This window comes from Molossus molossus, unplaced genomic scaffold, assembly GCF_014108415.1.
Source record: "Molossus molossus isolate mMolMol1 unplaced genomic scaffold, mMolMol1.p scaffold_m16_p_24, whole genome shotgun sequence".
Taxonomy (NCBI): Eukaryota; Metazoa; Chordata; class Mammalia; order Chiroptera; family Molossidae; genus Molossus; species Molossus molossus.
In genome coordinates this window covers 13999938-14022664 of record NW_023425360.1, presented here as the reverse complement: position 1 = coordinate 14022664, position 22727 = coordinate 13999938, and the positions used below count along the sequence as shown (strand labels likewise).

Here is a 22727-nt window from a genome sequence, read left to right as displayed (position 1 = left end):
TTTCAGCGGCCAGTCACCGAATGTGGGCCCTTCAGAGGTTGAGGAAGCTGCTAACAACTGAGTTTGGACAGTCGATCAACATCAGCCGGCTCCTGGGGGATCATGATGGGGAAGCGAGGGCTTTGGTAGGAACCAGATGGCACAGGTTCCAGACCTTTGACCCGGGGGCATAAAATGTTGGTTTAATCATTTAAGTTTCTGACTCGGAGAAGAGCTGAGCTGTCCCACATGAGAGTGAGCAGCCTGGGTCACTGCCTCAGGCTGCCGCACGCTGACCCGCCCGGCCTTTGGTTATACAGTCAGCGGCGTCTCAATGGCTGTGACCACGTGATGGTGTTTGTCGGGCTTTACACTGAGCCTTTGTTTTGTTGGAGGAGGTGGTCACTATTAAGAGAATGTTCAGTTCTAACCGTGCTTAGAGACGGATTTGTGGGCCGGAAAGGGATGGTTTCTGTGGGAGTTGCTTTACTAAAATCAAACATCCTGAGGTGAATTTTTAACTCTCCTTTTATTTTAGTGTTTGCCATGTTCCTTTTAGTCCCCCCTCCCACACTTGAAAATACCAGTACTCATTTTTTAGGGAGAATAGTACCAATATAATGAAACATTGGAATCACAGAAACAAAACCCTCACCCCCTGCTTCACAGATCCGTGGGCTGGGCTCTGACTCGGTTGTTTCTTAGAGTTTTACAGGCAGTGCTCTGGCTGCTTTGGTGAAAGGCCTTCCGGAAGCTCTGGAGAGGCAGTTCGAGTACGAAGACCCTGTTGTGAGAGGCGGCAAACAGCTGCTCCACAGCCCATTCTTCAAGGTAACCTTGACCCGGGAGAGCCAGAGTGCTGTCCCGCGCAGGCGCCACCTGTCCGCCTCCTGAGGACGGGCTGGCACTGCTGAAGTCGGATGTGGAATTTTCTGGAAAGGACTGCAGTCTGAGCCCTTGTCCTTGGGGAGTCAGCGTGCCTCGGCAGGCGCCGGCCTCGCAGGAGGGTCGTGTGCTGTGGATCTGAGGCCTGTGTGTCAGGAGCCGGGTGGGATCACTCACATCACAGGGCGGTGGGACACTGGCTGGCACGCGCGGCAGGCCTGTAGCAAGGAGCTCCTGAGTGACCCCGCGACCCCAGCATGGCGGCCCCCATGCACACTATAGGGGGAACGTGAGCTGCGTGTCTCAGTGTGCCTGTGTTCATCTCTGCTGTTTGCAGGTACTGGTGGCTCTTGCTTGTGACTTGGAACTAGACACCCTTCCCTGCTGTGCCGAGACACACAAATGGGCCTGGTTCCGAAGGTACTGCATGGCCTCCCGTGTCGCCGTGGCCCTGGACAGGAGGACCCCACTGCCCCGGCTGTTCCTCGAGGAGGTACGAACCATTGGGAGCCGCATGTGGGGTGCAGAGGCGCTTCCTTGCTCCCTACAGTGAGCAGTGCGACATTGTGGGACACAGCATGTTTGTCACGCGAGACACACCATCAAAGAAGCACATGGGTGAAAATAAACAAATAGACTCTGAATTCAGTTAAAGTTTATTTTTAGTAAAGTAAAATGTAACGGTACTGCCTAGACATTTTTAATATTGTAGACTTGATACAATCTTGGTTTTGCTTATTAACTGTGAAGTCATAGGGTTAATGTTGGCATTCCCGGATATTCCGACTTGAGGACTTCTCCTGTCTTTCCACCTCAGTGTTGTTACTTGTGTTGATGAGAGTTTGATTTGTAATCGCAATAATGTTGCTAGGTGGCTAAGAAAATCCGTGAGTTAATGGCAGACAGCGAAGACATGGATGTTCTCCATGAGAGCCACGATGTTTTCAGAAGAGAGCAAGATGAACAACTGGTGCAGTGGATGAACAGGTCATTGCTCAGGAGGGCTGCGGGCACCAGGCATGTCCACGGGCGGGTCTCCATGTCAGTTGTTCACTTCCTGTTGGCTCTAGGCGGCCCGATGACTGGACTCTGTCGGCTGGTGGCAGTGGCACAATTTATGGATGGGGACATAATCACAGGGGCCAGCTTGGGGGCATCGAAGGTGCCAAGGTTAAAGTGCCCACCCCATGTGAAGCCCTTGCAACTCTCAGACCCGTGCAGTTAATTGGCGGAGAACAGACTCTGTTCGCAGTCACAGCCGATGGGAAGGTAAGGCTGCATTTTTTCCATCTTTGGGAAGGTATGGGTGCATTTTCTCTGTTGTTAACATTAACACTGAGATGCTGTGGCTGCAACGTGTGGTGTGTTCACGGCATGTGTGGTTCCTTCTGAAACTGCCTCAAGGGAAAGGTCTTAGTGCCAGAAGCAGGGACCCCACACCCATTCCTGTGTGACCTTCCTTGTGCTTGACACTGGACAGTTTTTACTTTGAAACACAAGATACATGAAAGTGTGTTAAAATTGTTTACATGTCAGTAATTCAGCAGACATATTCCTTTTTTTCTTTGCTATTGTTGCTGTCTTTTAAAAATTTGCGGCAGGTGTGTGAAAGTAGTTGATGTTTATCTATTGATTCTATGTCTAGTTACTTTTTTTTTTTAATCCTCACCCGAGGACATTTTTCCATGTTTTGTACAGACAGAGTGGGAGGGAGAGAGAGGAAGAGAGAGAGAGGGAAACATCGATGTGAAAGGGACACATCGAGTGGCTGCCACCCGCACGACCAACCAGGGCCGGGGACAAACGGCAACCGAGGTACATGCCCTTAGCGGGAACCGAACCCGGGTCTCTCCGGACCGCAGGCGGACGCTCTAACCGCTGAGCCAAACTGGCCAGGGCTATGTCTAGTTACTTTATTTTACTCTTTTCTTTCTTGTGTAGGTCAAGGTTTTCTGTAATATTTCTGTTCTTTGTTTCTGTGCCATACTTTTTTCAGCTCTGTCTCCCAGTTCAGCAGTCTCTGTTTGCCATCTGCTGTCGAATACATCTGGGTTTTTCATTTCAGTTATTCTCTTTCATTTCTGGAAATTCTGCTTTGGGTTATTTTATAGTCTTATTCCTTAGGAATACTTTTCCAGCTTTTATTTCTTTAAACATAAGACTGAACTGTTCTGCAGACGCTCACTCATGGTACCTTCTTGTTTTTTGTATGATGTGAATTTTTAAAACTATGAGCTGACCATTTTCCTTGGAAAATTTTATGTAGAACTACTTTGAGGTCTAGTTTTTTTTTGTTTGTTTTTTTGGTACGTGTCCCTAGCGGGAACCGAACCCAGGACTCTGGTCCGCAGGCCAATACTCCCAACCGCTGAGCCAAACTGGCCAGGGCAAAGTCTAGTTTTTTGTGTGTGTTTGTTTTATTTTTTATTTTTTCCCTTTATTGATTTTAGGAGGAGAGGAAGGGAGAGGGAGAGAGAGAAATATCAATAAGAGAGAACATCAGTTGGCTGCCTCCTACATGCCCCCCCCACTGGGGATCAGGCCCACTACCTGGGCATGTGCCCTGACTGGGAATCGAACCAGCGACCTCTTGCTGCATGGGTCGACGCTCAACCAGAGCCACACCAGCCAGACTTTAAGATCTAGTTTTAAACCAGTCATAAGAAGAGAATTTGTAGCCCTTAGATATTGTCAACTTTAAGATACTGTTAATTACATTTTCTACCTCAGGAATTTAGACCATAGCAGCATAAATTTAGACTGAAACTGATGTAACAAACAGCATTTGTGCTTATGAATTCTCAGGAGGGTCCCCCCTCAGTGCTCATGTTGAGAAGGGACTTTCTCTGTGGTTCTTGGCCACAGTCCGAGCCCTGTGGGCCTCCCTCCCCACAGGATCTCCTTACAGCACTTTCACCCCCAGCCCGTATGCTGGGGGCCTTGGCCTGCCTTCCTGGGGGCAGGCCTCGCTCATCCACCTGCTCCTGGGGGCGGGCCTCGCTCATCCACCTGCTCCTGGGGGCGGGCCTCGCTCATCCACCTGCTCCTGGGGGCGGGCCTCGCTCATCCACCTGCTCCTGGGGGCGGGCCTCGCTCATCCACCTGCTCCTGGGGGCGGGCCTCGCTCATCCACCTGCATTCTTGGTTCAACTTCCTCTGTATATTTGAGGTTTGCTGTCTATGTAACAACACATTTGAAAAAGATGAAACGGCATTTAAATTTTTGTGAGAGAAATGTTTGACGTGCATTTTGAAGTGGCAGTCTGATTTTTAAAAAATTAATGATAAAAGATGTTTTGTGTCTCAAAACAATTACCCACTTATGTGGAAGAAAAACAGTGCATTCTGTTGTGAGATTTATATGCTGAAAAAACTGTTCATGATTGTTTTGTGGGTGCTGTTATCAGGGGTCTGCATGTGATGGATAATTACATATTTCTTGTATTTCTTGGTATTAATTATAGTTGGCATTGGAGACAAAAACAGAAATGCTGCCAGGAAAAAGACCTTATTTTCAAAATACATTTTGTGAATTTAGTATTTTTAAAATTACCTTTTTCTTTCATTGTTAGAGCTCTGATAAAGCACAAATGAAGTCTTAGACATTCCTGTGATGTTTGGTTTTTAATGTTACTCTTCTGTGGTAGAAATGTCTAGAGCATTGATGGGACTTCATTTACGGTAAATCGCTCCCTGGACTCAAGCTGAAATCTGCTGCTCTTTCTGCCTTAGCTCTATGCCACTGGGTATGGTGCCGGCGGCCGGCTGGGCGCGGGAGGGACCGAGTCCGTGTCCACCCCGACGTTGCTGGAGTCCATTCAGCACGTATTCATCAAGAAAGTAGCTGTGAATTCAGGAGGAAAGCACTGCCTGGCCCTGTCTGCAGAAGGAGAAGTGTACTCGTGGGGCGAGGCGGAGGACGGGAAGCTGGGGCACGGCAACCGAAGGTAGCTGGGCAGACACAGCTCGGTGCTGTGCTCTCCTTTCCTGTTTGCTTCACTGCTCGCGTAGTGTACTGCATTCTGTTTTTCAAAACAACACTCACTTACCATCTACTTAAATGGTAATGATTCTTGGGCAGAAATAAGTTGATATGATAGTATGTGTGGTCTTGTCTACTTGACATCTCAACTCAAGGGAATCAATTCTAAGTTTTTGATTTCTAGGTACTAAGGAAGGTGAGTGTTTTGTCCTTCTCCCCCAAGTCCCCAGATCCTGACTCATCCATCACATGGCACAGAAACTGTGAACATGGAGGAAATGGTGAGGGTAAAGGGACATGCAAATGGCAGTTCGTTTTTTAAAACAACAAGGCGACCAAATGCACTAGTTTTAAAAAATTAGTGGGAATTACCTGCCCAGTTGGAATAAGAGGGACCCTTGTATCTAAAATAACTAAAATATGTGAAGCAGCGGCTCTGACACTGGATGACAGGCCATATGTATTGTATATACACTGCTCTGCAGAGGTGGATGCTGACACACACCCGCATGCGGGGAGCCCTGAGGCCGAGGAGCAGGCTGCCCTGCAGAGGTGGATGCTGACACACACACGCATGCGGGGAGCCCTGAGGCCGAGGAGCAGGCTGCCCTGCAGAGGTGCATGCTAACAACACACCCGCGTGCGGGGAGTCCTGAGGCCGAGGAGCAGGCTGCCCTGCAGAGGTGGATGCTAACAACACACCCGCGTGCGGGGAGTCCTGAGGCCGAGGAGCAGGCTGCTCTGCAGAGGTGGATGCTGACACACACACGCATGCGGGGAGCCCTGAGGCCGAGGAGCAGGCTGCCCTGCAGAGGTGGATGCTAACAACACACCCGCGTGCGGGGAGTCCTGAGGCCGAGGAGCAGGCTGCTCTGCAGAGGTGCATGCTAACAACACACCCGCGTGCGGGGAGCCCTGAGGCCGAGGAGCAGGCTGCCCTGCAGAGGTGGATGCTAACAACACACCCGCGTGCGGGGAGTCCTGAGGCCGAGGAGCAGGCTGCTCTGCAGAGGTGGATGCTAACAACACAGCCGCGTGCAGGGAGCCCTGAGGCCGAGGAGCAGGCTGTCCTGCAGAGGTGGATGCTGACACACACCCGCATGCGGGGAGCCCTGAGGCCGAGGAGCAGGCTGTCCTGCAGAGGTGGATGCTAACAACACAGCCGCGTGCAGGGAGCCCTGAGGCCGAGGAGCAGGCTGTCCTGCAGAGGTGGATGCTGACACACACCCGCATGCGGGGAGCCCTGAGGCCGAGGAGCAGGCTGTCCTGCAGAGGTGGATGCTAACAACACACCTGCGTGCGGGGAGTCCTGAGGCCGAGGAGCAGGCTGTCCTGCAGAGGTGGATGCTGACAACACACCCACGTGCAGGGAGCCCTGAGGCCGAGGAGTAGGCTGCTCTGCAGAGGTGGATGCTGACAACACCCACGTGCGGGGAGCCCTGAGGCCGAGGAGTAGGCTGCTCTGCAGGGGTGGATGCTGACAACACCCTCGTGCGGGGAGCCCTGAGGCCGAGGAGTAGGCTGCTCTGCAGGGGTGGATGCTGACACACACCCACGTGCAGGGAGCCCTGAGGCCGAGGAACAGGCTGCTCTGCAGCGGTGCATGCTGACATCCACCCGCGTGCGGGGAGCCTTGAGGAACAGGCTGTCTGAAGGGTCTGAAGAAACAGGCCCCAGAGCTCACCGAGCAAAGCTCGCTCCCTGAGCCTCATGATTCACAGGCATTGGTCAGTAGAGGACTAAGAATATGCACAAAAGCAGAGAAAAGTGAGCCCTAGAATAACTGTTGTTCTGAATCACCAACAAAGCTTAAAATCAAGACACGGAAGGATGAAACTATTTACAAGTAACTTAACCATATTGTACAAGTCAAGGAATATTTTGTGAATACAAACATGCCAAATACCCAGCAAGATAAACTTCACAATGTTCTTCATCTAATAAAAAATTATCAGGCGTGCTGCGCACTTGCACGTGAAATCTGAAAAAGCTGAACCTGCCCTGGCCGGTGCAGGAGGCAGCCAGTCGATGTCTCACGCCCCACTCCCCACTCCCAGTGCCTTTCTAATAAAAGGTCCTTCAGTGAGGAGTTACAATAAATAATAATAATAATTTTTTTTTTTTAAGTAAAAAGCTGCGTTCATAGAGAACAGATTGGTGGCTGCCAGGAACTGGGAAGTGGGGTAAATGGGGGGAAGGGGATCAAAGGACACAAACTTTCAGTTAGAAGACGAGTAAGTTTTGGGATCTAACAAACAGCATGGTGACTAGAAGTAAAGAACTGGGTTTTATACTTGAAGGTTGCTAAGAGAATAGATCTTTTTTTTTTTAATCCTCACCTGAGGATATTTTTCCATCTATTTTCAGACAGAGGGAGGGAGGGAGGGAGAGAGAGAGAGAGAGAGAGAGAAACATCGATGAGAAAGGGACACATCGACTGTTGCCTCCTGCACAACCCTGACCAGGGCTGGGGACCAAAGTGCAACTGAGGCACATGCCCTTGACTGGAATCGAACCCAAGACTCTTCAGTCCGCAGGCCAACGCTCCAACCACTGAACCAAACCAGCCCGAGCGAGAGTAGATCTTAAATATTTTCACCATAAAAAAGTAAAAGTAATGTGAGGTGATGGATGTGTTAGCTAACCTTACTGTGTTAGTCATTTTGCAGTATATGTGTATCCAATCATGTTGTACACTTTGAACTTACACAATGCTATATGTCAGTTGTATCTCAATAAAACTGAAAAAATCATCAGGCATGCAAAAGAATAGGAAAGGCAGCCTAAATAAGGAGAAAAACCAATCCATTGAAACTGAGCCAGAAATGACACAAGTGATGGAATTACTGGATAAGAATGTCGAAACAGTTATTCAAGAATCTATGAGATAGAAAACAGAAGAATAGAGAAAAATCAGTTCTTTGGGAAAGTTGGTATAATCGATATAACCGCCATCTAGACTGATCAAGAAAAACAAATACACAAAACTTTTTTCCAATTTTTGTTAATTCATTTTTGTTACAGATGTTTCTTTTTTTCCCCCTCTAGACACCTTCTTCCCCATCCAACTCCCCCTCCCCCGAATATACAAATTATAGCAGTATCAGGAATGAAGGACTGTTCTTCACAGAATGTATGGTGAATCCCTCCCATGCCAACAGCAGTCAGGGCTCAGTACAGCAGGAGGGTGCACCGAACGGGAGCAGTTGAAGGAGAGGATCACATCGGAGATCTGGAAGAAAAGGAAGCAGGAAACACCCAGTCAGAACAGCAAAAAAAAAAAACAGCCTGAACAAAGGAAGATAGAGGGAGCCTCTGGGACCAACATTCACATCATGGGCGTGCCAGGAGGAAAAGAGAGAACAAGAAATTGAAAACCTATGTGAAATAATGACAGAAAACTTCCCTAACCTGGTGAAGGAAACAGACATACAAGTCCAGGAAGCACAGAGAGTCCCAAACAAGATGAAACCAAAGGGGCCCACACCAAGACACATCATCATCAAACTGCAAAAGGTTAAAGACAAAGAGAGACTCTTAAAAGCAGCAAGAGAAAAGTAGTCAGTTTCCCACAAAGGAGCTCCCAGAAGACTGTCAGCTGATTTCTCTAAATAAACTTCTCTAAATATTCAAAGTGATGAAAAGCAAGAACCTACAACCAAGGTTACTCTATCCTGCAAAGCTATGATTTAGAATCAAAGGATAGATAAAGAGCTTCCCAGACAAAAAGCTAAAGGAGTTCATTACCACCAAACCAATATTATATGAAATGCTAAAGGGTCTTCTTTAAGATGAAGAAAGAAAAAAAGATTAAAAATATGAACAACCCAGCCAGTGTGGCTCAGTGGTTGAATGTCAACCCATGCACAAGAGGTCACTGGTTCGGTTCCCAGTCAGGGCACATGCCCAAGTTGTGGACCAAATCCCCAGTGGAGGGCATGCAGGGGGCGGCCAGTTGATGTTCTCTCTCGTCGATGTTTCTATCTCTGTTTCTATCTCTCCTTTCCTCTCTCTCTGAAATCAGTAAAGGAAAAAAAAAACCAATAAAGTGGCAATAAATACATATCTGTCATCAATTGAATATAAAAAAATAAATTAAGCAGAGCAGAAACAGACTCATAGATGCAGAGAACATTGTGACAATTGCCAGGTGGGAGGGGGTTGGGGGAGTGGGTAAAAAAGGGAAGGAGTTAAAAAGTACAGATTAGTAGTTACTTACATCATGGGGATGTAAGTATAGCATAGGGAATATAGTAACAGTCCAGTAACCATGTATGGCGTCACATGGGTACAAGATTTATCAGAATTGCTTAGTAAGTGATGTCTAATCACAGGGTATGCACCTGAAGCTAATAAATTGTATGTCAACTCTAATTGAAAAAACAAAAAAGCATTAAAAAATAACTGACCTGAAGGCTATAGATTGAGAAGTATACCCTGAATAAGTGAGCAGCAAACCAGAAGCCTAGTATTTAGAAATGTGTAAGAATTAAGCTGTTTCAGTTACACATGGTGACCTTTTGCAGCCCATGCGACCGCCCTCGTGTCATCGAGTCTCTGCGAGGGGTTGAAGTGGTGGACATTGCTGCTGGTGGAGCCCACAGTGCCTGCGTCACCTCGGGCGGGGACCTCTACTCGTGGGGCAAAGGCCGGTATGGCCGCCTGGGGCACAGCGACAGTGAGGACCAGTTGAAGCCAAAGCTGGTGAGGAGGCACTGTGTCGGGGGGGCAGCTCACCACTGGTTCAGGGTTGATGGTCGTAGCCTCAATATTGCAAGTAGGTTTTATTTTTGCTGGAAGTAAAACCATCTTGGTGTGTATTTCATGAGTCATTTAAACAGGATGGCATTTGAAATGTCTTTTCATCTGCGCTCATGAACAGTGGTTGGCCCCCAGTGAAGTGCTGGGTCCCTTGGAGCCGGGTGGTGAGGAGCACAGCAGGTCAGCAGCCCGGGGCAGTGGCACCTGCCTGCTGTGGTCGAGAGGCTTGCGTTCAGCTGGCGGAAGGTGCTCGCTCTGTCTTTGTTTTTAATCCTCAGCCGAGGGTATTTTTACATTTATCTTCAGACAAGTGGGACGGAGAGAGAAAGAGAGACACATCTATTGGTTGCCCCCCACATGACCCCAGCTGGGGCTGGAGACTAACCGCAACCGAGGTACATGTCCTTGGCTGGACTCGAACCCGGATTCTTTGGTCTGCAGACCGACTCTAACTGCTGAGCCGAACCTGCCAGGGTGCTTGCTCTGTCTTACAGGAGTGTTAAAATGACCTGTTCTTTGTAAAGACAGAAAGCCTCCCCTCAGGGGGACCGCGGTGTCATTGTGGTCAGATAACCTTGAATAACCTTGATGTCTCTTTTCTCGGAAGGTGGAGGCACTTCAGGGCCACCGCGTGGTGGATGTTGCCTGTGGTAGTGGAGATGCCCAGACCCTCTGCTTGACAGATGACGACACTGTGTGGTCCTGGGGTGACGGGGACTACGGCAAGCTGGGCCGAGGGGGCAGTGACGGCTGCAAAGTGCCCATGAAGGTACTTCTGTCCCTGGCACTCAGGGTCCCGCAGCGGTGAGGCCACCTAGAGCTCAGGCCACTCTGGGCCGCCCACAGTGTGCCTCGCCCCGGGCCTGCGCTTGCTGCCCATCCCACCCACGTGCCTCAGTCCAACCCAGCGCTCCCTTCTTTGCAGACAGTCTGACGGGTATTTGGGTAAAGTGAGTGAGAGGCCCAAAGGCACTGACGTGCTGTAAATGCTATTTGTGCTCTCGTGGGAGTTCATGTGGTCTCGAGGGGCACCCCAGAGCTGGGTCATGTAGAATGCACACCTCTGAAGGGAAGGGTAACTGTCCACACCCATAGTTTCTGGGGGCCTGTGCCGTGGACGGTCATGGCGCTGGGCAGTCACATCTGGGTTGATTTCGGTCTCTGTTGGGTGGCCGTAGGCAGACCTGCTGGAGTCCATCTAATCCAGCCTTTCCTTTCAGATTGACTCTCTTACGGGCCTCGGAGTGGTTAAAGTGGAATGCGGATCCCAGTTCTCTGTTGCCCTGACCAAGTCCGGTGCTGTTTACACTTGGTATGCAAGACTGGGATTCCCCCCGGACCAGGTTAACTTGGGGTTACATCACTCCCCTGTGGGTTGGGCTGTGACTTGTGTCCTGAAGCTCAGTGCTTGCGCCAGGAGGTGGGGCAGTGTGTACTGGGGCCTCCCACTCCTGAGCTCCATGTTTCCTTCTGCGCAGGGGCAAAGGTGATTATCACAGGCTGGGCCACGGATCCGACGACCATGTTAGAAGACCGCGGCAGGTGCAGGGGCTGCAGGGGAAGAAGGTCATTGCCATTGCCACTGGCTCCCTGCACTGTGTGTGCTGCACGGAGGATGGTAGGTGGGAGGCCTCTGAATCTTACGCATCTGCTTAGGGTCATGCGCACAGCTGTGGGGGAAGGGGGCAGTTATCTGTGTCCTGAGTGTGTCTTCAGCTCCTGGTGTCAACACCTATGAATGTGTTACCTTTTGTGGCTGCACAGAGGAGCTGAGAGCAGGCCCTTAGAAAGGGCACGTGCAGTGGGCCCTCGGCTGGCCTCTGGGGGCCTGGATTTCGGGAGGGCGCCCTCCAGTCCCTCAGTGAAAGAGGCCTCGCTGTGCTAACTTGTCTGCACAGACAGTGTGGTCTGTGCTGAGCCTGCTTCCTTCTGGGTCTGGAACTTGGGCATGTTCAGGAAGAGGTGCCCACGAGCCCAGCCCGGGGGAACCCTGGTGTTCAGAGGACAAGGTCTGGGAGGCCACTGCTCCCAGGCCTCGCTGGTGGCAGCCAGGAACACACATGTAGGGCATTCGCACTCCCCCGGGCCGTGTTCTGTGTTTTGCACATTGAATACCACTTGTCCGCACCAGCACCCAGGCTCCAGTTCTGTGCCACACGATTCTTTCTCATGTTCTCTGTTTCCACACTTGTGACTCCTTTTTCTTCTGGTGACAGACCTGGACCCCGTCATCCCTAATGCAGTGACTCGGTCACTATTCTGTATATGACCAATGCCCTGCCTCTGCCTTTGCTGTCTGCCACGCACGGGTTCTTACCCCACCCTGGCTGTGACTGCCACAGTGCCCCCACCAGTGTGGGCCATCGTCCTCGCAGACGCTGATATCAGCCCAGCTGCACCTCTGCAGAGAGCTTCTCCGGCCCTGGCTTGTGCTCTGGCAGCCACCCCGTGGCTTTCGGGCTGAGCTGCAGCGAGCAGGAAGGCAGGACACATGCACTACCCTTGATCTTGCGGGCGCTGTCTCAGGGCCGAGGAGTCTCTCTGGGTTGGTGTGATGACGTCTGCAGACAGCTGACCTCCTTATAGTCAGGAGTAACCCCACCCTTAGAGCAGTGGTGGACGCACACTGTTCGCTGGACACTCATTCTCACCCCGATGAATCTTATGTTTAGGATACGATTGATGATAGGAAGAGCTACACATTTCTTTGAAAAGAGATTTTGTTTGGTTAAAAACTGAGGTTTTGTCTTTCGTCCGGCATACAGAATCGGTTGGGGTTGCTCAGGATAGTCCCATCTGTTCCAGTGTCCTTTCTGACTAAGGACAGCTGCCCCCGGTGCTTTGTCCTGTGAACAGACACTTCTGGGTTCTTAAGACTAGAGAAGGCCGGCAGGGCTGCTGGGGCCCCGGAGGCTGGTGCGTGTGGTGTGTTAGAGACGCCCGGTCTCACTGAGGTCGGTGTTCACCAGGGGAGGAGCCACGCTCCGTGATGGAAGGCGAGGGCTGCGCGCTCATTCTCAGGCACAGCTTCTGGTTTCAATTCGCATTCACAGGTGAGGTCTACACGTGGGGTGACAACGATGAGGGACAGCTGGGGGACGGAACAACAAATGCCATCCAGAGGCCTCGGCTGGTAGCTGCCCTTCAGGGGAAGAAGGTCAACCGTGTGGCCTGCGGCTCAGCACACACTCTGGCCTGGTCGACCAGCAAGCCTGCCAGTGCTGGGAAGCTCCCTGCACAGGTCAGTGCTGAGGCCGGGTGGGCTCGAGGTGCGGTGGGGCCGAGTTATTGTTCACATTGGACTGCACGCATCCATCTGTTCCACTGACGGTCATTCGTGTTCATGGTGTTAAAATTAGTACTTTTTTTTTTAAGTGGGAGAGAGGGAGGAAGAGAGAAACATCGATGTGAGAGACACACATTGACTGGTTACTACCCACACAACCCCAACTGGGGCTGGGGACAGACCGCAATCTAGATGCATGCCCTCAGTGGAAACCAAACCCGGGTCTCTCAGGTCCATGGGCCGACGCTCTAACCACTGAGCCAAACTGGCCAGGGCAAAGTTAGTACTTTCAAGAACTTGAATAGTCATGTCAGCCAACAGTCTGTGTCTATCGGTGAAATGCGACCATGTAAAATCGTTCGGATAGTACAGGCACTCCCGCTCTTCAGTAAATGCATCTTTGCAGACGAATTATTTTAGCGCTCGCCTTGGCTTCCGTCAGTTGGCTGAAGCACAGTGGCCAAAATATTATTGAGATTTTTCAAACCAGTTTCAGACATAGGAATGCTTCTCTGTTTTTGAAAGTGGCATTTTCAGACTCCACTCCGAGCTCTGATCGTCTGTGCATCCTAACACCGAGGTGACCTAACTCGGTCTCGTGTTCCAGGTCCCCATGGAGCACAACCACTTGCAGGAGATCCCCATCGTCGCCCTGCGGAACAGGCTGCTGCTGCTGCACCACCTGTCCGAGCTCTTCTGCCCCTGCATCCCCATGTTTGACCTGGAGGGCGCCCTCGATGAGACTGGTCTCGGGCCTGCCGTGGGCTTTGACACCCTGCGGGGGATCCTAATATCCCAGGGAAAGGTATTCTTGTAGCGACCTACAGGCAAAACTGGTATCTTCAGTAAGTTTTAACCCAAAGTAACTGCAGAGCTGGGGCTGTGTAGGGCACAGCTCACGCGCAGGCGCTCGCTGGGCGCCCTCTGCACTGCGCTGCGCTGGGTCCGCAGGGCAGGTGTGCTGGTGCTGGGTTTCCCCGTCATCTGTCTCCACCGCCCCAGGTACAGTGGGGCTCGCAGAACTGAACCCGCTTCCTGCAGTGCTCTCGGCTTGCCTGCCCTGAGTTCACGGGGTCCGTGTCCCCAGGGACCGCCAGCCAAGTGCTGCACCGGGATGTGCAGGTTCCCGCTGAAGGCTGAGTTAACAGGCTGTGAGCAGAATTGTGAAGGAGGCCCTGAAAGTCAATAGATCGGTTCTGGTCCATCGACATGTGCAGTAAACTGAGCTTTCTGAAAACGGGGTGCCCAACTCAGGAGGTGGAGTCTCCCATCGCTGGAGGTCACCACGCTCTGGCGGGCGGCTTGACGGGATGTCCAGCACAGGCTCAGTCGCTGTGGAGGAGGGGAGGCCCGTGGAGGGGAAGCACAGTGTTCAGAGCGAGGGGCCCCAGTCCTGGTCCTGTGATTCTGCAACGTGTGCTCCAGGGTCACGGTCCTGCCCACACAGCTTGTTTAGGGCTGGCTCTGCCCCCACCGAGCCGACGGGCTCACTTCTCGCTGTGAGTCAGACACGTGGACAGCGGCCAGGGTGTGCATGGTGAGACCTCACTGGCCGAGGGGAACATGAACAACTGATATGAAACTTTACTTGAAATTTTTTTTTTTTGAAGTGAACCAAGGCAGGGCTTCTGCCAGCTCACTGGAGAGTCAAAGAAAGGGGGCCTTGGAGAGCGGTGCAGGGGGTGAGCCCAGGACCAGCTGTCGCTGCCTATTGCTGCCCTGGTTGCAAGTCTCACCAGGACCCTTACCGGGACCCTCAGCTCAGGAGAGCAAAGTGAAGATGCACACTTGAGAGGGGAGAAGGAGAGGCGTGGCATGCCAGCGTTATTTCTATTTGTTTGTATCCTCACCCGAGCACTTGTTTTCCATTTTTGTTCAGATAGGGTGGGAGGGAGAGAGAGGATGAGAGAGAGAGAGAGAGAGAGAGAGAGAGAGAGAGAGAGAGAGAGAAACATCGAGGGGAAAGGGACACATTGAGTGGCCACCTCCTGCATGATCCCAACCAGGGCCGGGGATGAATCACAACCAAGGCACGTGCCCTTGACCAGAATCAAACCCATTACTCATTGGTCCACAGGCCGACGCTCTAACTGCTGAGCCAAACCATCCAGGGCCCAGCCGTTGTTTTCAACGCCTCCAGGTGGGGTGATACCAGGCTGGGAGGGGAAGCACCTTTCCCCACTGGGAGAAAACAGGCAGGAGGCGCGCCACAGAGGCTGTGCACACGGGGGTGCAGCCAGGGTCTCCGAGCCGCCGTCGGCTCAGCCTTGTGCTCTGCTTGGACCTGTGGGCAGCTCACCTGTGCCGGCAGGTCTGGGAGTGGCTGGAGCATTGTGCCCAGGATGTCCTCGGCTCAGGAGAAGGGCCACTCCGGCTGTAGGCTGAGATCGGGAAAGCAGAGGTCAGGCAGCATGGTTGGTGGACAAGTGCGCTTGGCAAGGGGCATGCCTCTGCTGCCCAGGTCCATCCATGACACCCTCTTGGTCCTCAAACTCGGGGCCATGTCCTCGGCTGCCTGGGGCCTGGCCCTTCCTGCCTTCAGGGGTTGGAGTTCTCAAGCTGTGACGAGGCCCAGCTCTGGTCCCTTGTGTCCCCCTCGCCCTGTCTCTGGAAGAAGGCACCATGCACTTGGCAGGGACCTGGGACTACCACTAATCCCACCTCCTCTGAGGGTCACTGGGTCCCCGCCCCTCATCCCACTCACATGCCCCCAGGTCCATCTGCCTGTCCCCTAGCGATGCTGTGCTGGCTGCCTCCTCCCGTCTTAGCCCTGGCCGAGGGGGTTTCCATCAGTGCACAGTACCCCCCCCCCAGCTGGGCCCCGGGCTCCCTGGCCCTGCAGCTGCTCTGGTTGGCTCCTCGGTCAGCACAGTGACACCGAGGCGTGGCGAGTGTTTGGTGTCAGTACAGTGGGCTGTGGGTCTGGTGCGAAGCAAGTCATCCTCACAGCCTGGCCGGAGACCTGGATCTGAGCGAGGGCTCAGCAGCTGCGCCCTCCGTCCTGTGCCCTCCTGTGGGCAGCCTGAGCGCCCTGCTGGGCTTGTGCAGCGAGGCCAGCGGCTCCCCACCATCTCACCCCTGGAAAAGAGTCCGCAGTCACCTGTTCTTGAGATAATGAGGCTTTGGGGAAGAGGAGATGCTGGCACTGATGGTCTGTCTGTGGGTAGTGCTTCCTGTGCCACATGCTGAGCTCGGGTGTGTTTCATTTAGGAGGTGGCCTTCCGGAAAGTGGTGCAAGCAACCATGGTGCGCGACCGCCAGCACGGGCCCGTGGTGGAGCTGAACCGCATCCAGGTGACGGGAGGCTCTGCACTCCCAGTGGGACGGGTGGTGCTGCAACGGGGGGAGGGGGTGGGGGGGAGCGGGGGGGGCGGGGGGGCCCACCCACTGGAGTCAGGCACATGCCATCTCGTCCCTGCAGGGGGTCGCGCCCTGGCATCGGGCACGTGCCGTCTGCGAGCGTGTCCTGTGTGCCGGGCTCCCAGGTGGGAACGTGGTTGTTTTCTTCATGACAGAAGTTAGGAAGCCTGAGCCCCGAAGCACAAGCACAGATAAGCAAAGAAGGGAAAAGTAGGAATGGCACATCTCTCCGCACATGGTGGCCACACCTGCTGGCATGCTAGCCTGTCCCTGGGGTCAGCCTCACGTTGCCAGTCAGGCAGGGTCGCTGGTGTGTGTGTCTCAGCGGTGACCAGAGGACTGGAGCGCTGCTGCGGCCACTGGGACGTGGTGTGGCTGTGTGGGCTGCATGCGAGTGCACGTGGCACCCACCCGCCCGCCTCGGCACAGCGCAGAGCGTGAAGGGCAGATTGTCCTGTGCCTTTGTGCCGACACATGACTTCCACCCCAATGCCGGCTCGCCTGGCCATCTTCCCGGAGTTGTGCCTGGGGCTGAATGAAGTGTCAGCTCCTGCGGTTGGCTGGGGAGCACATGTGGCCGCGCTGGGGGAAGTGGTCCTTTTCATGGACACCCACGTGTTCGGTGCTGTGCTGGGGGCCAGGCAGCTGCTCCGCAGACAGACAGGCTATTGATGAGGCTTCTGGAGAGCTTATTTCCACACCGTGGAGGGTCATGGTTTGCTCAGCACGGTTAGGTCTTCAGTGCTGGAGACCGTGAGCCAGAGGCGTTCCTGGATCGCCTGCTGCCTTAGCCGTGTGGGGCTCCTGCGTCTGCGCAGGTGCTGACCCGAGGCCACACCTGCGCCGCCCCTGGCTCTCGTCTCAAGCGCTGTGGCCACCGGGTGCTGGGGCCTCCCCCTCTCCGCAGGCCACACGTGGCTCGGAAACATGTGTTCAGTGCATGTTTGAAGAGCGATGGGTAGAGGCAGCCACGTTTCCATGAGGCGTCTCTGAGGCAGTTAGACCACCTTCAGCTCCGTGTGCCATGTGCGTGGACATCCGGAGGGCTGCTCGGTTCACCCTGGGGCTGGGAAGTCCGCAGATGGAGCCAGAGTTGTTTTTCTGACCAGAAATAGAGCACAGGCGGGGGGGGGGGGGGGGGGGGCAGTCAGGGATCTAAACCAAATGATCCAGAAAGGAGAGTCAGCCTCTTCCTCTCCCTTGGGACCTTGTGGGGGATTCTCTTCTTCTGTCTATGGCAAGTGTCCTAGAGACACAAACATGGGCCGTGTTCCTGGAGGGATTTGTCTGTCTGAATTAGATTTAGTTTGGTAACAGGATCTGAAAATTGGTGTACGTGACCAAGTTTTAATTTAAATTTGTTCCAGAATTTATGCATGCTTGTTTCTGACGATTTAGAAAATTCAGATAAAGACAGTGAAAGCCCAATGTGACCATGCTGTGCAGAGGCCCCTGCTAGGCCACGGCACTGCCCGTGTCTCCGTGGTGGCCTCGAGCCACTCACAGTGGCCGAGACCCTCGGCTCCTACGTGGCAGTGATATGGCATTCAGAGTGGGGTGCGGGCTGTCTCCTGCCTTGTGTGTGGACACCTCCCCTCTGCAGCTCGGCCTCCTCCGGCCTAGAGGGCCAGTGAAGGGACACGGCCGGTGTGCAGCCGGACGTCTGCTCATAGATGCATCCCGTGGGCGGCTGCCGCTGCTGCCGTTGGCTGTGTTATCTTGAGTATGGGAATTTGTGCAGTAATTAGAATTTGCTGTTTTACAGTCAGCCTAGAAATCACTGAGAAGTTAAGGATGGTGATGGTTTAGCCAGAGGAGTCGACGTGAAGTGCATTCTCATAGTCGGTGGGCCCTGACCTCTCTGCCCGCACTCCAGACAGCTGCGGCTGTGGCTGCGGCTGCAGGGCCCCGAGTCCACGCCCAGGGCGGGGCCAGGCTCCTGCTGAACTGGCTGGAAGGCTAAGACCAGGATGAGCAGTTCAGGAGGAAGGTGATGATACCTGGAGACAAGGAGCCTGAGGCCGAGTGGGACTGTGCAGGGAGGAGAGGAGGCGGGTTCTGTCCTGGCCTAGCCAGGGCTTCGGGCTTGGTCTCAGCCTGCTTCTGACTCTGAGGCCACGAATGTGCCTGGGGGGCTGCTCCCTCCCCAGGCCACGTGGGGAGGAGGTTGTCTGTGGCCACAGTCCAGACATAGGAGGTGAGCCAGGCTGTGGTCACTGAGTGCTCGGGCTGACCATGGTCTGCACTGGGGTCAGATTCTCAGGGGTGTTGGCATCGACACCTTGCTGACGGGATGGACCTGGTGTGTGCTGGTGAGCGGGCCATCCAGTAGGCCTCCTGGGTGAGGCCCGAGTGAGTGAGCACATGGCATCGGGCGGCGGAAGGGAGCTCAAGGTCTGTCTGCAAGGTTCTGGGAGGGCTTGGGGCGCGGGCAGTGAGGGACAGGAGTTCGTACTGGGGGCAGGGGTGGGTGGCTAGTCGAGGATCTCTTCACTGCACGGGAGCTCGGTGGGTCTGGCTTTGTCTTGTCGTGGGCACCACGTGCCTGAGTGCTGCTCGGTCTCCACTCACAGCAGCTCTTCAGGTCCCGCAGGTCCTGCTGGCGACCAGGACAGGGTGTCAAGGGCAGTGACGGGCGGGTGGCCCACGGCTCAGCGCTGGCCATGGGCATCCCAGCCTGTCCACCATGTGCCTTCTGCTGTGACGGTTCCCCCTTCCCTCCTCCTCTAGGTCAAACGTTCCAGGAGCAAGGGCGGCCTCGCGGGCCCCGACGGCACCAGGTCTGTGTTCGGGCAGATGTGCGCCAAGATGGGCTCGCTCAGCCCCGACAGCCTGCTACTGCCCCACCGCGTCTGGAAGGTCAAGTTTGTGGGTGAGAGCTGCGCGCACGCGGCGTGGCCCTGGGCGGGCAGTCTGAGTGTGGCCAGGGTGCTCGTCCCGCAGGTGTGGCCCTGGGGCGGGCAGTCTGAGTGTGGCCAGGGTGCTCTTCCCGTGGGGTGGCCCAAGGGCGGGCAGTCTGAGTGTGGCCAGGGTGCTCTTCCCGTGGGGTGGCCCAAGGGCGGGCAGTCTGAGTGTGGCCAGGGTGCTCGTCCCGCGGGCTCTGTCGGGGTTGACCGAGTGGCGAACTCTCCCTCCCTTCAAGGTGAATCTGTGGACGACTGTGGTGGCGGCTACAGCGAGTCCATAGCCGAGATCTGCGAAGAGCTGCAGAATGGTCTCACCCCCCTTCTGATCGTGACGCCCAATGGGAGGGACGAGTCGGGGGCCAACCGTGACTGCTTCCTGCTCAGCCCCGCCGCCAGGGCGCCGGTGCACACCAGCATGTTCCGCTTCCTGGGTGCGCCCTCGGCTCATGTGCTCTGTCTCGGGCGGACGGTGGACATGCCCGTGTCTGCTGTTAGCGCTTTAGGGTGCAGTGCAGGGACACGCTGGGGACTGGGAGGTGCCGTGGCACTCAGGGTGACGTTCTCTGCATCCTGAATGTATCTAGAGCTGGGGGTCAGAACTGAGGGGTTTGGGTGGTTGGCCTGCCCCTTCCTCCTTAGGGTCTGTGCCTGGCAGCTCCCACTGTTCACTGCCCTCAGAGGCTCAGGGACTGGCCTCCGTGTGGCTGACACTGATGCTGGGAAAAGGGCAGAGTCAGACACTTGGCACTTGGGAAGGAAAAGAAACAGTGGGTTTAGAGAGGAGCAGCAGCGCCCAGGGTGAGCTTGTGCAGTAGGGCAGTGTTGCTGTGAAGGTGCTCAGGCCCAAGCGGAGAGCCATCTCCGTGGCGTTGAAGGAGCTAGATGTCCTGTGGTCGATTTCAAACACCTGTCACTTTGCTGACGAGCAGGTGTGCTGCTGGGCATCGCCATTCGCACCGGGAGCCCCCTGAGCCTCAACCTGGCCGAGCCCGTCTGGAAGCAGCTGGCTGGGATGAGCCTCACCATCGCAGACCTCAGCGAGGTAACCTCCAGGAAGGAGGGGAGGTGGAAGTGCAGGGCTCCCCAGGGGTTCACGTAAGAGGCAGCCTGCCCTGAGGTCCTGACTCCGGCACGGTGACCACCAGAGCAGCCGGAGCCGTGTGGCGCAGGCCATCTGCCCGAGCACTCGGCACCTGCCTCGTGCTTTGTCACCTGCGCAGGCTTGGCCGATAAAGCTCCCGGTTCCTGCTGTGGGAGAGCTGAGGTGGCGGGTGGCAGGCGCGGCTCAGGCTCTGGTGAGCGGAGCCGCCAGCTGCAGTGGCTGCTGACAGGTGTCTGGTGCCCCGTCAGCGGTCAATCAGGGGCGTCCTTGAACTGCAGACTCTCCCACTCCGCTGACTCTCCCTCCTGCCCATGTGCTGCGGGGCTGAGCACGGGGCCTGGGGCCTGGGAGCAGCCTGGCTCAGCACAGGCTCCCTGCTCCCTGAAAGGTGGACAAAGACTTCATCCCTGGGCTCATGTACATCCGCGACAACGAAGCCACTTCGGAGGAGTTCGAGGCCATGAGCCTTCCCTTCACCGTGCCCAGTGCCAGCGGCCAGGACGTCCAGCTGAGCTCCAAGTACACACACATCACCCTGGACAACCGCGCAGAGTACGTCCGGCTGGCCATGAACTACAGGTGCGCAGGCATTGCCCTCCTTTGTGTTCACTGCGGCAAGAGCAGAAGCAGTGGGGGAGGACCTGGCAGCTGTCCTGTGCTGTCCCCTGTGCCCCGTCCTGCCTGGGGCCCGCACGTGCCAGTCCTGAGGGCTCTTCCCGAGGGGTTGTCGGCCGGCTCCTAATGGGAAGGAGTGCGTGGCTGCAGCCCTCAGGCCGCCCCCTGTGCCAGCCGGGAGGACTCGGGAGGGAGACACACTGAGCCCCGTCTATAAGCACACACCTGTCGTCTCTGGTGACGCTGGGTGTGAGCAGGACGAGGTCTCCGTCACCACGGGCAGAAAAGCAAAGTGAGTGTTTCCTTTCAGACTCCATGAATTTGACGAGCAGGTGGCTGCCGTGCGGGAGGGGATGGCCCGAGTGGTGCCAGTCCCCCTTCTTTCCCTGTTCACCGGATACGAGCTGGAAACGATGGTATGCCCACCTCGAGAGCCGTTCTCACGGTGCCCGCGGAACAGGGCCCCTCCTTAACCTCAGTTGCATCTTGCACTTGGAAGTCTGAGATGTGCTCAGGAAGCAAGTGCTCCCTTCCCAGGGCGGGCCACCAGGTGGCGTGCACATCCACCCAGACACGTGGGACCTGCCCCTCCCTGTCCCCCTCAGTAGGCCTGGGAGGGTCGATGGTGCCACAGTGGAGAGGACAGTGCAGCCGCCTGACCGTGTGCCCTCCGCAGGTGTGCGGCAGCCCGGACATCCCCCTGCACCTTTTGAAGTCGGTGGCAACGTACAAAGGGGTCGAGCCGTCTGCGTCCCTGATCCAGTGGTTCTGGGAGGTGATGGAGTCCTTCTCTAACACAGAGCGCTCCCTCTTCCTCCGCTTCGTGTGGGGCCGCACCCGGCTGCCCCGGACCATCGCTGACTTCCGGGGCAGAGACTTCGTCGTCCAGGTAGGGCTCCTGCCCAGCTCGTGTGCAGGGATAGCAGCCCTGCACCCCGTCCTGCAGCAGGTAGGGGACGGCAGCCCTGTACCCCGTCCTGCAGCAGGTGGGGGACGGCAGCCCTGCACCTCGTCCTGCAGCAGGTGGGGGACTGGTTGCTGGCATGACGTGATTTTCTATTCCTGGAAAAAAAAGGGGATCACACCCGACTTCTTTGATCTGAGAGCTCAGGAACCGACCACAGCAGGTATCGGGTAGACCACCTCCCTTTAAGAGAGGAGTGTGGGCACCATCAGAATAGGCTGCTGTCCGTCTGCACCCTGGCTGTGCACCATCAGAGCTGTGTCTGGGCCTCTGGGTGGTTTGGGCGATGCTGCTTCCTGAGAAAAGCCCGTCACAGGGAGAACAGAGCTTCACTTCCAGTTCTGGTCCCTGGTCCGACAGTCAGAAACACACTTTGTTTACCTGCTGGTCACTGGGGTGAGCTGACCACCCCTCTCCCATCCCCAGACTTTCCTGGTAGCTGCACTGTCTGGGTTGGGGGCTCCTCAGAGGGCCGGGTGGATGGAGGGCCCACTCTCCCCACGTGTCTGCGAGGATTCAGGAACGGGCCCCTCGCCGAGCGTGGTCTGAACGCGGTCTGTCAGGGAGAACTTCGAGAGCACGTGTCATTATTCCATCAGCACGTAGGAGATTCTGGGTTTTGTCCACTATTCCTGCTGGCTTCCTGGTGCCTTAATCTGTAGGGAAACTGGGTTGACGGGGGTGAGGGGAGCTGCTCCCTGTGGTGAGGAACGGGCTCTGCCCCCGGCTGGGCCTGGGCCCTCTTCACAGCCCTGCTCTGGAGAAGAGGGTCACAGTAAACTGGCCGTCTCACTGCAAGGCTAGGAACTGGTGCGCTGCTCCTTTGTATTTCTAAAGTTAGCAGGTCACAAGGTCAGTGGTCCTTGTTATTCTTAGGAACACGCTGG

The 22727-nt window shown here is 55.1% G+C and overlaps 1 protein-coding gene across 4 annotated transcripts in view; it reads left to right on the top strand.

The window, feature by feature from the left end:
• Positions 1-22727, top strand: part of HERC2 (HECT and RLD domain containing E3 ubiquitin protein ligase 2) — a 125323-nt gene that overhangs the window by 101949 nt on the left and 647 nt on the right. For all 4 annotated transcript variants that reach the window (XM_036278019.1, XM_036278018.1, XM_036278021.1 and 1 more), the window contains exons 74-92: positions 7-125; positions 685-810; positions 1202-1357; positions 1736-1851; positions 1935-2133; positions 4597-4811; positions 9373-9550; positions 10215-10376; positions 10828-10919; positions 11086-11225; positions 12661-12848; positions 13501-13698; positions 16104-16187; positions 18984-19125; positions 19396-19590; positions 20089-20201; positions 20650-20840; positions 21187-21292; positions 21553-21765. In XM_036278019.1, coding sequence (XP_036133912.1) covers positions 7-125; positions 685-810; positions 1202-1357; positions 1736-1851; positions 1935-2133; positions 4597-4811; positions 9373-9550; positions 10215-10376; positions 10828-10919; positions 11086-11225; positions 12661-12848; positions 13501-13698; positions 16104-16187; positions 18984-19125; positions 19396-19590; positions 20089-20201; positions 20650-20840; positions 21187-21292; positions 21553-21765 — 2933 coding nt within the window. The remainder of the gene's footprint in view (positions 1-6; positions 126-684; positions 811-1201; positions 1358-1735; positions 1852-1934; positions 2134-4596; positions 4812-9372; positions 9551-10214; positions 10377-10827; positions 10920-11085; positions 11226-12660; positions 12849-13500; positions 13699-16103; positions 16188-18983; positions 19126-19395; positions 19591-20088; positions 20202-20649; positions 20841-21186; positions 21293-21552; positions 21766-22727) is intronic.